This window comes from Pelobates fuscus, chromosome 3 (assembly GCF_036172605.1).
Source record: "Pelobates fuscus isolate aPelFus1 chromosome 3, aPelFus1.pri, whole genome shotgun sequence".
NCBI classification, from domain to species: Eukaryota; Metazoa; Chordata; class Amphibia; order Anura; family Pelobatidae; genus Pelobates; species Pelobates fuscus.
Window position 1 is genome coordinate 214,425,102 of NC_086319.1, and position 15,186 is coordinate 214,440,287.

Genomic DNA, 15,186 nt, shown 5'->3' on the forward strand with positions numbered 1-15,186 from the left:
CATAATTAGATAGCCCAACAGGTTTAACCTGGTGTAATTTACCTATTTTTTCAATGTGTTACCTTGGCACTACCCAATCTGTCAGTTTGCACAGCCTGCATACTCACTGTACTGTACTATTACTCATCCACTGACATATTTCACCTGAACATAATTCTCTTACAAAACAAATTGTGCAGATTCCTCATATGTCATGACTATGCTTATTTTGAAATGCTTAAATTGGCTTGTTTCTGTTGTTATGGCTCAACAATCATGTTTGTACCACCCCTAAGCACAATACAAATAAAGATAAGAGATATTAGCCTTTCAGGTATTATCTATAGAATCTTAGCAGCAAGAGAATCATGTAAAAAGTAAGGATCTGACAGTTCTAAGAATGAAACGTACATGAATTTAGTCCATCTGGTGTAACCCACCTATCTTGCATCATATACCCTGTTAGATAGAACTCTCTGTATAACTGTATATGTTACACTGAGCTACAAGCAGGACCAAGGACCATTCATCAGCAATTGGACAGCTCCTCCTACATTCCAGCTCCCACCCTCAGCCCATACAATCTTGCCTCCTATTCCTGCTCTGTCTGCTGCCTTCCCTTTACATCCCTGCTTCCCACTGTCCAGATTCCTGTGGATGGCTGCAACACATCTACACAAATGGGAGCTGACTTCTCTGTTCTTTTTGCTGGTTAATTTAAAGCAGAAACAATCTCCGTGACTGCCATCGTCCGTCCCTGCATCTCCATTTGCTATTCTTTGAATGGTTCGTGGAGGTCAGGACCAGTGGTCTCTGACTAATATCCCCCCCTTGCTGGTTGTCATTACATTGCTACCTCTGGGAAGATGTTGGGGAAGGATTACATGCTAGCAATTATTATCGTTAATTATGACGGTAAGTGGATTTTATTCTGCAGTGAGGTGATTTCTTTACATGTTTTTCCATTTGAATCCCCTAGAGGACTGGGGACCTGCAGGGGGTTTGAGTTACATCTTACTTTAAGGCATTAAAGGCATGGTAGCATTATAAGTTAGCAGTTTCTTTATATTAATAAATCATTACATGATGGCTTCCTGATTCCCAAGGTAACATGGAAAAAGAACCCCACAGTGTATAGAAATATATAGAAACAATGTTGTCACTATCAACCACGTTTAAGCCTGTCTAAACCAGGTAACCCATTTACAGACATCAGTATACTGATACTCTACTCTTATGTACAGTTAAAGAGTGAATCAATAATTCATTAGAGCAGATTAGCACTGATAACTCCATGCCAAACAACAGGATCATTGTGTTTGGGTTTGTAAAGCAGTTCTGGATGTGAATTAGAGTTTGCCTTGCTGCGTAAAATGTATTTCCCCTTTTATTTAAAGCAAGTGATCATAGCATCAGTTTGGTGTTTACCACAGGCCCCCAGTGAGGTGACTTTGTTTCAAAAAATGAATTTGCACTAATCTTACAAAATATTTGATTTAGAGATTCTGCATAATTCGTTCTATACAGAAACAGAAAGTAAGGAAAGTATTTAATGTGACAGAGTGGTACTCATGTCTGGTGCAAAAATGTATAGGGGTACATTTAGAAATAGATTGCAATTGAATGCAGCTCTAATATCTATCTCTCTAAGTCCACTTGTTTTATAGGTAGTCTTTGCAATGTTCCCAATAAGTTTTATTGTGCTGAATTACCTATTGACTGTACAGGCTCCTGTTGAATGGGCTTTGCATCTGGTCACATCACAGCTCAGTGCACTTGGCTAGGGCAATAGGCAGTCAGAATGGCACCTTACGGACTAATGAGATTCTGGGTTGCTGCCAAGTCTTCATCTTAGACAGTCCTGTGCTGCTAATAATTTAATGTACTTTACATTAGATGCATGTGTACTCGAAGGGGTTAATATACCATATGTATTAAAGCCACACCTGAAAATAAGCAAAGTATTATTACATTATTTACAAGCTTTTCTCATCTTCTGATATAAGCCGCAACAGTGTTATCTCTCCACTATATGTTTAAAAGTCATGATGCATGCCTATTTTTTTTTGCCCAATAAAGTGGCATTTAATAGTCATCAGGAAGCAGCCATTATTGTTATCTGTATAGTTTCTGTTCACGTTACTGTGTTTTCAATTCTAAATAGATTTTGATATTCTCAGAACACCTAAAGCGTACAGCTTTGATCTCTGTTTGGCCTATAATATTATTTTATTTTGTCTCAGTGCACATCAGCTCATTATATGCTTTATGTTAAATATCACATATTCTTACAAAGTTGTAACACATGAATTTTAAAACGTTTGTGTACATATTTGTATGTGCGTCACTGGGCTCTTCGCATAATATTAGATCTTGTTCGATGTTGCTGACATTTTAAACAATTATACATCATGTTTGTTCTTTCATGTTAAGTCATCTTCAAAGTTAAAGAGATACGCCTCCTTTATCTGGACAAATTGCTTGCATATTAAATTATAGCTTAATGAAACAAAATAGCCTGGAATTGACCCTTAATTCCCCCTCCCCCATATTTATTGTTTTTATTCAATTTACTCTGTATCCCCTAATTTTTAATGTAATAAATTAATGATACAATTTTGTTTTTTAATTTGCAGTGTTCTAGCTGGCAGACCAGATAGAAGTTCCACCTATTAAAAGTCCTTAATTCGAGTCTGTAGGGTCTGATCTTGTCCCATATACTTCTGCCCAGCTGGAGTATATGGGGTAAGTAGATCATTTCCAGGTGCATGTCCACTCATCATACAGGATAAGCAGAACTGCTTTATTAGCTAATATCTTGTATACTGACAGTGCAGCCCACTTTAGAGTTTAGTCTGAACCCACAACCACACACTCAAGTTGTTCTAGTACACTACATGCACAACTGTGACTGATCCAAAACCGAAAAGGGAAAACAAAACTTGAAAGGTTTTGCTGATCAGGTCCAAGAGGTAGGCTTATTTATTTGAAGCACTTACAGCAAATGAGTTATGTTTCTTAGAGAGACCCTTTAAGGTAAGACAGGCAGTGAGAAATTCTGAGGTATACAGCAGTAGTGTTATATGTATATATATATATATATATATATATATATATATATTTATAAATAAAATCTGAAAGGGTTAATGCGCTGTAAAATAATAACTTTTAGTAGGCATAATATAGCTCTGAAGACCTTAGCAACCTGTTGAACACCTCCATAAACTAACACTCTTGGGAAGGAGTGTGAATGAGTCATATTAAAAATTCAACTACTGAGCTTCAATTCTGTAAATTATTTCAGAGTGAAAATTGGTTTAAATGAAAAACTAGCTGTAATAATTTTTCAAGTGTTGCTTCTGTAATATACCCACAAAGGTGATCATTTTACTGTTGGGGCTTGTAAATACATTTTGTTTGCTGCCCTTGGCTACCAACCGCCTGTTACTTACCTTCAAAGGAGAAGGCAGCCTTGTGGTGTCCCCGGTGGTCTAGCACGAAAAACAAACTTATCAGTTATGTACTCTTATTAGGTATTTTGCTATATGAGAAAAAGATGGTGTAGGACATAAGAAGGCAACTTTTGGCACTCCAAATTTTGTGGACAACTCTTCCCTGGTGCTTTGCCAGCATTATGGCTGTAATAGCATTAAGGGAGATGTAGTACACAGCATCTGGAGTGTTGAAGATTGCTTACTTTTAGTACAAGATAGGATATAACATCAACCGGGCCACACTTTTCCTTCTCCCCCATGATCTCAGGGTATTAGTTACAACTGTTCCCCTTACTAACCCAGAATTCATTTTGGTAATATGTAATTAGAGGAAATATGACTTTGAATGATGTAATGTGTTATTTGTTTAAGCCACACAGAGTAGAAACTTTGAGTTATTTATGTTATGGCAGAATCACTCTTGGTACTGACTGGTATTTAGAACGATTTAGTATATTTTACCAATTAAAAGGTGTCAGTTCCAGTGGCATCACTAGGGAGTGCTGGGAATGCGGTCCACACCTGGTGACACCGTCAGAAAGGGTTTGCAAAAAAAAAAAAAAACAAGAGTATAATGCACACACTAAAAGAGGGGGGATACTTCCTGCAGGGTGCACCAGAAAAGGAGACATCAAATGGAAGAAAATAAATATCCAGGCACACCTGAGGTTTCTTCTAAAAGGCAGTCTTTTTATTTGGAACAAGAAACTGGAGACAATGTTTCAGCTCCTCTCTGAGCCTTTATCAAGTCTCACCATCAGAGGGGGGTGAAACCAGGGCCGGAAAACTGGAAAAATTCCTTGTCGGCCACTCTGTCTTGGGCCTGTGTGCTGGCTGGTCCTGCTGGGGTCCCTATGCCTCTGCGCTTCCAACCAGCTGCTGTAAGTCCAACGCATGAGCATGAACCAATCCTCGTTGCAGGCACGGTTTGCTGGGAGGTGACTTGGTATCCTGCTTCCATAGACTGATCCCATTCTATTTCTGCACAGCTGGTACAGAAATGCTGAAAGATAATGGTGGTGTTTGTTATGTTGTGTATGTACATTTGTGTGCTTGTGAATAAATTGTGACTTTGTGTGAACTGGTGTGAGAGTGTGTAAGTGACATTATGTGAATATGCCAATGATGGTGTTTGTTTAGGATTCTTTATGATCTGGCACAAGCTGACATTATGACCTACCACACTGGGTGACACCAACACTAGTGATGCCGCTGCTTGTTAACACCATGAAAGAATGTACAAAATATATCATATAAAATATTATAATATAAGACATCCAAACATATTCTCCAGGAAAAGGAATCAGATTAGTAATATGTGATGCAGGATAAAACAGGGATAACAGTGTACAAAATAAGTGTAGTGATTAACACGGAACCAAGAACATTATTATTTGTCCAAACTGTTATTTCACTTTTTACGAGAGTCTCTAAATTTAAAATACATCAACTACGGAACTCAACAATTATGAATACATGATCTATATATATGTAATGCCACTTGCAGTGATATTTACTAAAGTGAGAATTCAGTGGATTTCTAAATTCAGGCCAAAATATCTAATTTTGAAAAAATTTCCATGCCAAATCTGTGTTCACTTTGAATATTTTTGCCTTTTTATCAATACAGCATAGGTACAAATAGATAGACTGTGCTACTGTTGTAATGCTATCATGCTGGCAAATAATGATCAAAATTAATGATATTGTTAACAACAAGAATCCTACGTATGCAATATCAAAATTGGTACATCAGAATATAGGGAAAATTGTTATATGCAGTATAAGATAGCTATATATGCTAATAATTAGTCACCACTCAGGTCTCAGACAAGTTTTTGGTATAGACTCTCTCTATAATGACACAAGTGAGCTAAAAAAACTATAAGATCAGGGATTAATTGAAAGTTAATCTCTTACATTAATGCCTGTTCTCAGTGTTCTTATAAACTTTGTTTTGGCTTATGTGCATATTATTAGGGTCTTCCTAAGACAATATAGTATTCCAAATGCAGAACCCATGCTCACTCTGCCTAAACGATTCAAAGATACACTTCACTGATGAAATCCAAAGAAGGCCAAAACAACTGTCTAAGGTTGCAGCATCTTTGTGCAAAAGGAAACCTGCTGGCATTTTGAAACTGGACTGCCCTAATGGATGAGTTCATTCTAAAATATGACTGTGTAGCTATTCTTGGTAATGGCGTAGCCGTAGGTGAGCTAAAACTTATGAGACCTGAGTGGGGACTAACCAAGGACAAGTTATCTTTTGGACACTTTTGGAGTCAAGGAAAACATGAAATGTTAGGTAAAAATACAAAATAGTTGCAAAGAATCCAAACCACAAATTCTTGTTATGTAGTATGTTTTCTAATGCTGTAATCATGTTTAAAGCAATGATGTATCAATAGTAATATCAAAACTTACAGGCACACAATCATTGTCATTATAAATGCTATAAAATCCACTACAAGCAATTCCTAGATAGATAAAATGAGCTGTTATTTTTGCATGTAACAACCTAAAATCTATAACTCAGTTTTTAATTTTCATATGACCTGCACCTTCCTTTTCCTTCTACTTTCTTCTACTTTAAGGGATACTCTAAGCACCAAAACAACACCGTAGGCACCCAGACCACTTCAGCCCATTGAAGTGGTCTGGGTGCAAACTCCCATCACCCTTAACCCTGAGCATGTAATCATTGCGTATATGCAGCATGCCCAGCTTAGGAGTGCAATCACATTTGTTTCTGTTTATGCAGCCCTAGCCACACCTTCTCTGGCTGTGGTTCACACAGCCAACATGAAAAAATTGTTTAATTCAATCAGTATAGTATGTTTACTTTAGAAGTTTTATCTTCTGTAAAAGACTATTAACAGAGCAAAATATATGAAATTCTTAATTATACAGACAGAAAGTGCAATAAAGGAAGTTTGAACATTAGATCTCTTTTTACAGGAAATGTGCAGGGAGACTGTATAGTTTTTATGCAGGGAGGTGTGACTAGGACTGCATAAACAAAGTGAATTAACTCCTAAATAGCAGAGAACTAAGCAGTGAGACTGTGGGGGCTTGATCTATACATCAAAACTGCTTTATTTAGCTAAAGTTGTTTTGGTGCTTATAGTGTCCCTTTAAGATATTTTGTCTAGTACAGGCTAATTAATGCTGTGCTCCGCATCGTTGCAATGCACCATGCATCAAGAGGTGTGCCAGCTTTCATCCAGTTACTCCATGTCTCATACTTATGGGATCTTCTCAGTCGGCTGTTGTATTGGGAATGAACATGAGAAAGGTTGACATACGCAGGATCACATTTATTATTATTATTATTATTATTGGCATTTATGTAGGAGAAACTTATTCTGTAGCACTTTATAATTTATAATATTCTGTACTGATTAAAAAAGCTTACAAGATCACAAGTAGTATTGTACATATCACAGCTGCTGTCAGCCAGCTTATCCTCCCCCAAGTCACACTGTGAACATGCGAGCTGTCTCTTTGGTATGGTCTGAAGGTTGATTTTCTATTGCATAGTCTGTCATGGCATAGCGATGAGTGCCTAGGGCAGAACTGTTCTTTCTTTTAGTGGAAAAGGAAGGGACATGACATAAAGTAAAATCCACACTCTCATCGCTATACTGCTGCCATCATTGTAGAATTCTAAGGCTGAGAAGGAAGTCACAGTGCTGCCACGGGGAACTCACCAATGGACACACTATAAAAAATTCTGTGGGCAGCCAGCCTGGTCACATCCTGGTTGTGAGTTTGTTACAGAGTTTTCTGAACAACACATGTTGCCTACCCAGAGGCGTAGCGTGGGGGGTACAGGGGGGGCCGGCCGCACCGGGCGTAACATCTGGGGGGGCGCGCTCGCACTCGCAGCTCTCTGCCCCTGCCTGGCTCACTCACTCTCTCTGCAGTGCTGGCTGTGTGAATCCGATCCGAGCCGCTGGGTCGCCGTCCACTGTGGAGGGGGGGGGGGGTGCCAGGCGTGCGGTGCGGTGGTTGCGAAGAGAGAGCGAGGGACTATCTGGGGGAGGGACAGTGCAGCGGCCGCCCAGCGCAGCGCTGAGCGCGGGAGAGAACCACACCAGACCAGCCCAGGCAGCAGCAAGAAGAAGCTGGCAGCGGCGGCAGGTGACACAGGCCAGAGAGGAGAGAGGGAGCCAGTGGTGACAGACGCTGCAGGAGGAAAACCTAGGAGGACCTGGAGGAGAAAACCTAGCCTGCTGACTGCTGTGATCGGGTCCGGGACAGCAGGTGAAAAAAAAGGTAGGACTGTTTCTACAGCGAGTTGTGAAAGAAGTTTCTCAAAACTTAAACTAATTAAAACATATCAGAGATCTACAATGAGCCAAGAAAGACTGAGTAATACTGTCCATTGAGAGAGACTTTAATGTAGATTTCAATTCCGTTGTTGAAAAATTTGCGCTAATTAAAAGCAGGCGAATTTAAATTAATCTGTATATTATATACAGATTGATATCTTGCACTTCTTTTAAAGAATTACAATTAGAGGTACAGGATTAAGGAAGTTGTCTCCATCTAGCCCAGTCTTGGATCATCTCCAGGGTATGGTTCCATTTTGATGTTTAGTTTTTGTTCTTGATATTTTTTGTCGTTTACGATGGTTGTCAGACGACTTATAATAGCATGGCCCATGCTAGGTTACTACATTTGTATATTTGTATTCATAGACCTGCTGAAAATGTGGAGAATGTGTAATGCATGTTAGCACTCAATAAAGTGTTGGAAAATAAACTTGTATTTAGATGCATTTTACTTTAATTACATAAGTATTTTCATAACAAACAATACATGTGCTTGGGGGGGTAAGGGTTTCTTTAACTAATCTAGTGGAAGAGACTCGAGTGCTAAAATCCACGGGTTAGGGGGCGCAAATTACTTGCCTTTCCCCGGGTGCTGACAACCCACGCTACGCCACTGTGCCTACCTCCTCTCTGTAGCGCACATCACACACCCCTGACAGTGGCCACAGTGAGGTCAATTATATCCATTTGGCGCAGGGGCTATATACCTTCTGCAGCTAATTTCATCTGTGATTTAAAAAGAGTGCAAATAACCTTCTTACCTTGCGTTCTGCACTGCAGTAATAATAAATAAAATCACCAGGTGTGATATCATATCTAGTATCTTCCATCATTACGTCAAGTGCAGTGTTGGGGAGCAGGGAAAACTCCCTCTAGCCAGGCCACTAGGCATTGTAGTGCCTGACGAATACATGACGAAGACCTTCCCATCTAAAGGAAAGGGGATGAGATGCATACATTAGGGGTGCCACAAAATATACCCATCATAGAGCTGCTGGCTTGAAAGATCCATTACTCTATACCAGTGGTAGTCAACCTTTTTCTACCTACCGCCCACTAATGCATCTTTTTGGTTGAAAAAATTTCCTTACCGCCCACCAGTTTTCGCGCAAATGCAGAATATTTTTAAGAAAGGGGGGTGTTTTTAAAAAAAATAAATGTACGTACATTTATCTTTTTATTTCTACTTAATGCAGGTTTATAAGGTTTTTAACTTTATAACGTTTAATGAGAAAACAATAAAGTAAATTGAAATTACCTTTACTAGTGATTAATGAGATCCTTGAGGTTGATGCTGCAAGACTAAATATTTGATATCTGGTTCGATTTTCGTAAGGAACAAACAAAGGTCTCTTTCAGTGATATTCAGACGACTTCTCTGTTTGCGCATAATATGATTTCTCATTTGTGCGTCAGCTCATCTCCTCTCCCTCCTCAATTCCCCTCCCCACCTTTTATTCCCCTTTTTTTCTATTTTTTAACCGTCCTTATAGCAATGCCCAGTAGGAAGGCTGAGCTAGGTAGCCCACTTACTATAGTCCACTATAACATACAGACACACACACAGGACACACACACAAAGACACAGACAGGCACACATACAAAGACACAGACAGGCACACATACACACACACACACGTATGTGTGCCTGTCTATGTCTTTGTATGTCTGTCCTGTGTGTGTGTGTCCTGTGTGTGTGTGTCCTGTGTGTGTGTGTCCTGTGTGTGTCTTGTGTGTGTGTCTTGTGTGTGTGTCTTGTGTGTGTGTGTCTTGTGTGTGTGTGTCCTGTGTGTGTGTCTGTATGTGTGTGTCTGTATGTTATAGTGGACTATAGTAAGTGGGCTACCTAGCTCAGCCTTCCTACTGGGCATTGCTATAAGGATGGTTAAAAAATAGAAAAAAGGGGAAAAAAGGTGGGGAGGGGAATTGAGGAGGGAGAGGAGATGAGCTGACGCACAAATGAGAAATCATATTATGCGCAAACAGAGAAGTCGTCTGAATATCACTGAAAGAGACCTTCGTTTGTTCCTTACGAAAATCGAACCAGATATCAAATATTTAGTCTCGCAGCATATACATACAAACTAACAGGCACACATACAAACAGACATGCACACACACATAAGACATACATAGACACACACACATGCAGACACACAAACAATGACACATACATACAAAGACAAGACACACATACATACAGACAGACACATACACACACACAAGACACATACAGACACACATACGACACACACAAGACATACATACAGACACAGACAGGCACATATACAGACACACAAGACACACATACATACACACACAAAGACACAGACAGGCACACATACACACAAGACACATACATACAAACAGACACACAGACATGCACACACACATGCAGACATACATAGACACACACACATGCAGACACAAGACACACATACAATGACACATACATACAAAGACAAGACACACATACATACAGACACACACACAAATATATACACAGACAGACACATACACACACACAAGACATACATACAAAGACACATACAGACACACACACACATATATACACAGACAAGACACACATACATACAGAGACACACACACACACATATATACACAGACAGACACATACACACACACAAGACATACATACAAAGACACATACAGACACACACACACACATATACACAGACAGACACATACACACACAAGACATACATACAAAGACACATACAGACAGACACACACAAGACATACCTACAAAGACACACACACACACATTATATTTAAGTCACCCTCCTGTTTCCTACCTTTAAGGTGCAGGAGGGTGACTTTCCCTGGGGTCCAGTGGTGGCTCAGGTGGATGGGAGTCAGAGTTCCCACTCTGACTCCCTGGTGTTCCTTCCGCGCGGCTCTCAGTTTTAGCTGGGAGGAGTGACCGGGGAATCACTTCCTCCCAGCTCTGTGATGTCATCACAGGGGGCCCGGTCGCGCTGTTAAAGCGCCCAGCGCTGACCGGGCCCCCTTACAATCCGCATCCATCGGGTGGCCCTGACAGCATGGGCCACCCGATGGACACTTTGGAAGGCGGCCCCGGCGGTTTACCGGGCGGGCCGGAGCCGCAAATGGTCACGGCGGTACCCAGTCGCACGGGTACCGCCGGCTCGCACCCGCCCGATCAACCTGGAAATCCCTACCGCCCACCTGGAATCCTGAAACGCCCACTAGTGGGCGGTAGGGACCAGGTTGACGAACCATGCTCTATACCATGTTATGTTTTCTATGATTAATTGTCAAATTGTGAAAAAAAACAACATATTCTATACAAGCCTGTATTTTAATTTCATTGGTTATATTTGCTTTAACAGTTGTTTTCTCTTTGTGCCTTTTTCAATATGTCTCCTATCCACTGGCCAATACTGGTAGAGCCAGTTTGGTACAATGAATTATTAAGATGTACATGGGTTAAATTAGTTTTTACAGTAAAACACAGTTCTTTCTTTGCAGCTGAGTATCTTTTTTTTTTTTGAGTCACCAATCAGCTTACCCCTGGAAACGTGCGCTCTAGCACACAAGTGCAGTACTAAACCCTGAAACACTCTGTATATTGACTATAATCCTGCAACTAATAGCCTACATTTTCTTGATTAAATCCTCTACACAGCCAGCCTGTCAGCAACACAGGGGAGATTTATACCCTCCTCAAAGTGTTATGCTAAAATCATTTAAATTGTTACTTTATATTAGAAAATCTATCATTTGACTTAAACCAATTTTATGCTTATTTTAGAAAAGGGTATAATACAGATGCAGGGTTCTATTTTTTTCTAACCCCTATGAATGTTACTATTTTGATAAACTACAAGTGAAATGCATTAATATAATTATGCCAAGACGCAAGGACCTCGATTTAATATTTTTAGACAAGCTTTTCAAATGAATTAATATTATGAAAAATATCTTTTAATATTGCGTTATTTTTTTATATAGTGATATATTTTTTTATGATATATGACGTTTTTTTTTATACTTTAATATGTTAAAAAAAATAATTTTTTAAACGTTTAGCAAAAAATATTAAACTATTTGGAAAGCTTATTGAGGCCTAAAAGTCCCTTATTCTGGAATTTCCACAATTATCTTCTTATTTTGCTCTCAGCCTGTCTAGCTGTGTACAGCGTTGTGCCTGTTCATTGGGAAGATAGCTTCAGAAGTTGACTTGCTCCGGTGCAGTTGGCATCTGTTTGCTTTATGCCAGTCCTGTCCTTTCAGTTGTTGATCGTGCCTGTTCTGACTGAGCAATGACTATTACTGTCTATATTACAAACAGCTGAACCGGCCTTTTCCTGGATATGAGCATTGTGTGTTCCAGTTCATGTTATATTAGTTGATGGACTGCCTGTTCCTGAGTACGCGATAGGCAATAAAATGCGATTGCAGGAACAGTCTGCCAAGATCATTTTGTCTGTGAGCATTACCTGTTATATTTTTGGATATATTTTTTTAAATAATTTAATCTTTATGGGTAGACTTTTTCAATTATTTTTTTCAACATGTTAAAATATCAACAACAACAATAATCATATGTAAAGAATATATTAATATATGAAATTAAAAAATAATAATAATAATATTTTTCATGATATTTAATAATCTAAAATGTTTATCCAAAAATATTAAATCACTTGGAAAGCTTTTTCAACAATATAAATTCGAAGCCATTGTTACAAACTGCTGACCAAGGCCTCGATTTAATATTGTTGGATAAACTTTCCAAGCTGTTTAATATTCTTGAATACAAGTTTTAAAATGATTTTTTTTTTCTGCCAGACTCCAATCTCTATCAATGTTTCCATCCTTATGGCCAAGAGCAATTGGTTTTACTGTCATTAACAACATTATTGCAGTAACTAAGGGCTCAATCTGTAGAAGAAGAAGGCTGTTAATATGAAGTCTCTGCTGACACACATCTGCCTACTTCTACAATGAGATTCCTGCCAAGATCCCACCACATCCCAGTTCCATAAAGCTTGCATTGTGCAAATGACTGTTATCTGAGTTTTAAAGGTACTCTATAAGCACCAGAACCACTACAGTTGAATGTAGTGGTTTTAGGGCATAAAGCCTGTCCCTGCATGCTGAGTAGTGTAAACTCTGCCTTTTATGAGAATAGGCAGTGCTTACACTCAGGGCCGCCACCAGAAATTTTGGGTCCCCTAACTCAGCTCAGGGTCTGGGCCCCCTGGGGCCCGCCTCCAATCCCGCCCACAGGGTCCGCCTCCAAATCCCGCCCACAGGAATACACACAGACACAAAAACACACACTGATACATAAGGACACACACACACACACAAAAATACATATTAACAGACACACATACTGAAACAGAAATACACGCATATAGGCATACATACATACACACAGACATACTGACATACACACAGACATACTGACATACTGACATACACACAGACATACACACAGACATTCTGACATACACACAGACATACATACAGACATACTGACATACACACAGACATACTGACATACACACAGACATTCTGACATACACACAGACATTCTAACACACACACAGACATACTGACACACACACAGACATTCTGACATACACACAGACATTCTAACATACACACAGACATACTGACATACACACAGACATTATAACATACACACAGACATACATACACACAGACATACATACACACAGACATTCTAACATACACACAGACATACATACACACAGACATTCTGACATACACACAGACATACTGACATACACACAGACATTCTAACATACACACAGACATACTGACATACACACAGACATTATAACATACACACAGACATACATACACACAGACATTCTGACATACACACAGACATACATACACACAGACATTCTGACATACACACAGACATACTGACATACACACAGACATTCTAACATACACACAGACATACATACACACAGACATTCTGACATACAGGGAGTGCAGAATTATTAGGCAAGTTGTATTTTTGAGGATTCATTTTATCATTGAACAACAACCATGTTCTCAATGAACCCAAAAAACTCATTAATATCAAAGCTGAATATTTTTGGAAGTAGTTTTTAGTTTGTTTTTAGTTATAGCTATTTTAGGGGGATATCTGTGTGTACAGGTGACTATTACTGTGCATAATTATTAGGCAACTTAACAAAAAACAAATATATACCCATTTCAATTATTTATTTTTACAAGTGAAACCAATATAACATCTCAACATTCACAAATATACATTTCTGACATTCAAAAACATAACAAAAACAAATCAGTGACCAATATAGCCACCTTTCTTTGCAAGGACACTCAAAAGCCTGCCATCCATGGATTCTGTCAGTGTTTTGATCTGTTCACCATCAACATTGCGTGCAGCAGCAACCACAGCCTCCCAGACACTGTTCAGAGAGGTGTACTGTTTTCCCTCTTTGTAAATCTCACATTTGATGATGGACCACAGGTTCTCAATGGGGTTCAGATCAGGTGAACAAGGAGGCCATGTCATTAGATTTTCTTCTTTTATACCCTTTCTTGCCAGCCACGCTGTGGAGTACTTGGACGCGTGTGATGGAGCATTGTCCTGCATGAAAATCATGTTTTTCTTGAAGGATGCAGAATTCTTCCTGTACCACTGCTTGAAGAAGGTGTCTTCCAGAAACTGGGAGTTGAGCTTGACTCCATCCTCAACCCGAAAAGGCCCCACAAGCTCATCTTTGATGATACCAGCCCAAACCAGCCCAAACACCTCCACCTTGCTGGCGTCTGAGTCGGACTAGAGCTCTCTGCCCTTTACCAATCCATCCATCTGGCCCATCAAGACTCACTCTCATTTCATCAGTCCATAAAACCTTAGAAAAATCAGTCTTGAGATATTTCTTGGCCCAGTCTTGACGTTTCAGCTTGTGTGTCTTGTTCAGTGGTGGTCGTCTTTCAGCCTTTCTTACCTTGGTCATGTCTCTGAGTATTGCACACCTTGTGCTTTCGGGCACTCCAGTGATGTTGCAGCTCTGAAATATGGCCAAACTGGTGGCAAGTGGCATCTTGGCAGCTGCACGCTTGACTTTTCTCAGTTCATGGGCAGTTATTTTGCGCCTTGGTTTCTCCACACGCTTCTTGCGACCCTGTTGACTATTTTGAATGAAACGCTTGATTGTTCGATGATCACGCTTCAGAAGCTTTGCAATTTTAAGAGTGCTGCATCCCTCTGCAAGATATCTCACTATTTTTAACTTTTCTGAGCCTGTCAAGTCCTTCTTTTGACCCATTTTGCCAAAGGAAAGGAGGTTGCCTAATAATTATGCACA

At 39.6% G+C, this 15,186-nt stretch overlaps 1 protein-coding gene across 1 annotated transcript in view; it reads left to right on the forward strand.

The window, feature by feature from the left end:
- Positions 1-422: 422 nt before the first annotated feature.
- Positions 423-15,186, forward strand: part of APBB3 (amyloid beta precursor protein binding family B member 3) — an 83,734-nt gene continuing 68,970 nt past the window's right edge. Inside the window, exon 1 of the mRNA XM_063448060.1 lies at positions 423-894. Coding sequence (XP_063304130.1) covers positions 846-894 — 49 coding nt within the window. The 5' untranslated portion in view covers positions 423-845. The remainder of the gene's footprint in view (positions 895-15,186) is intronic.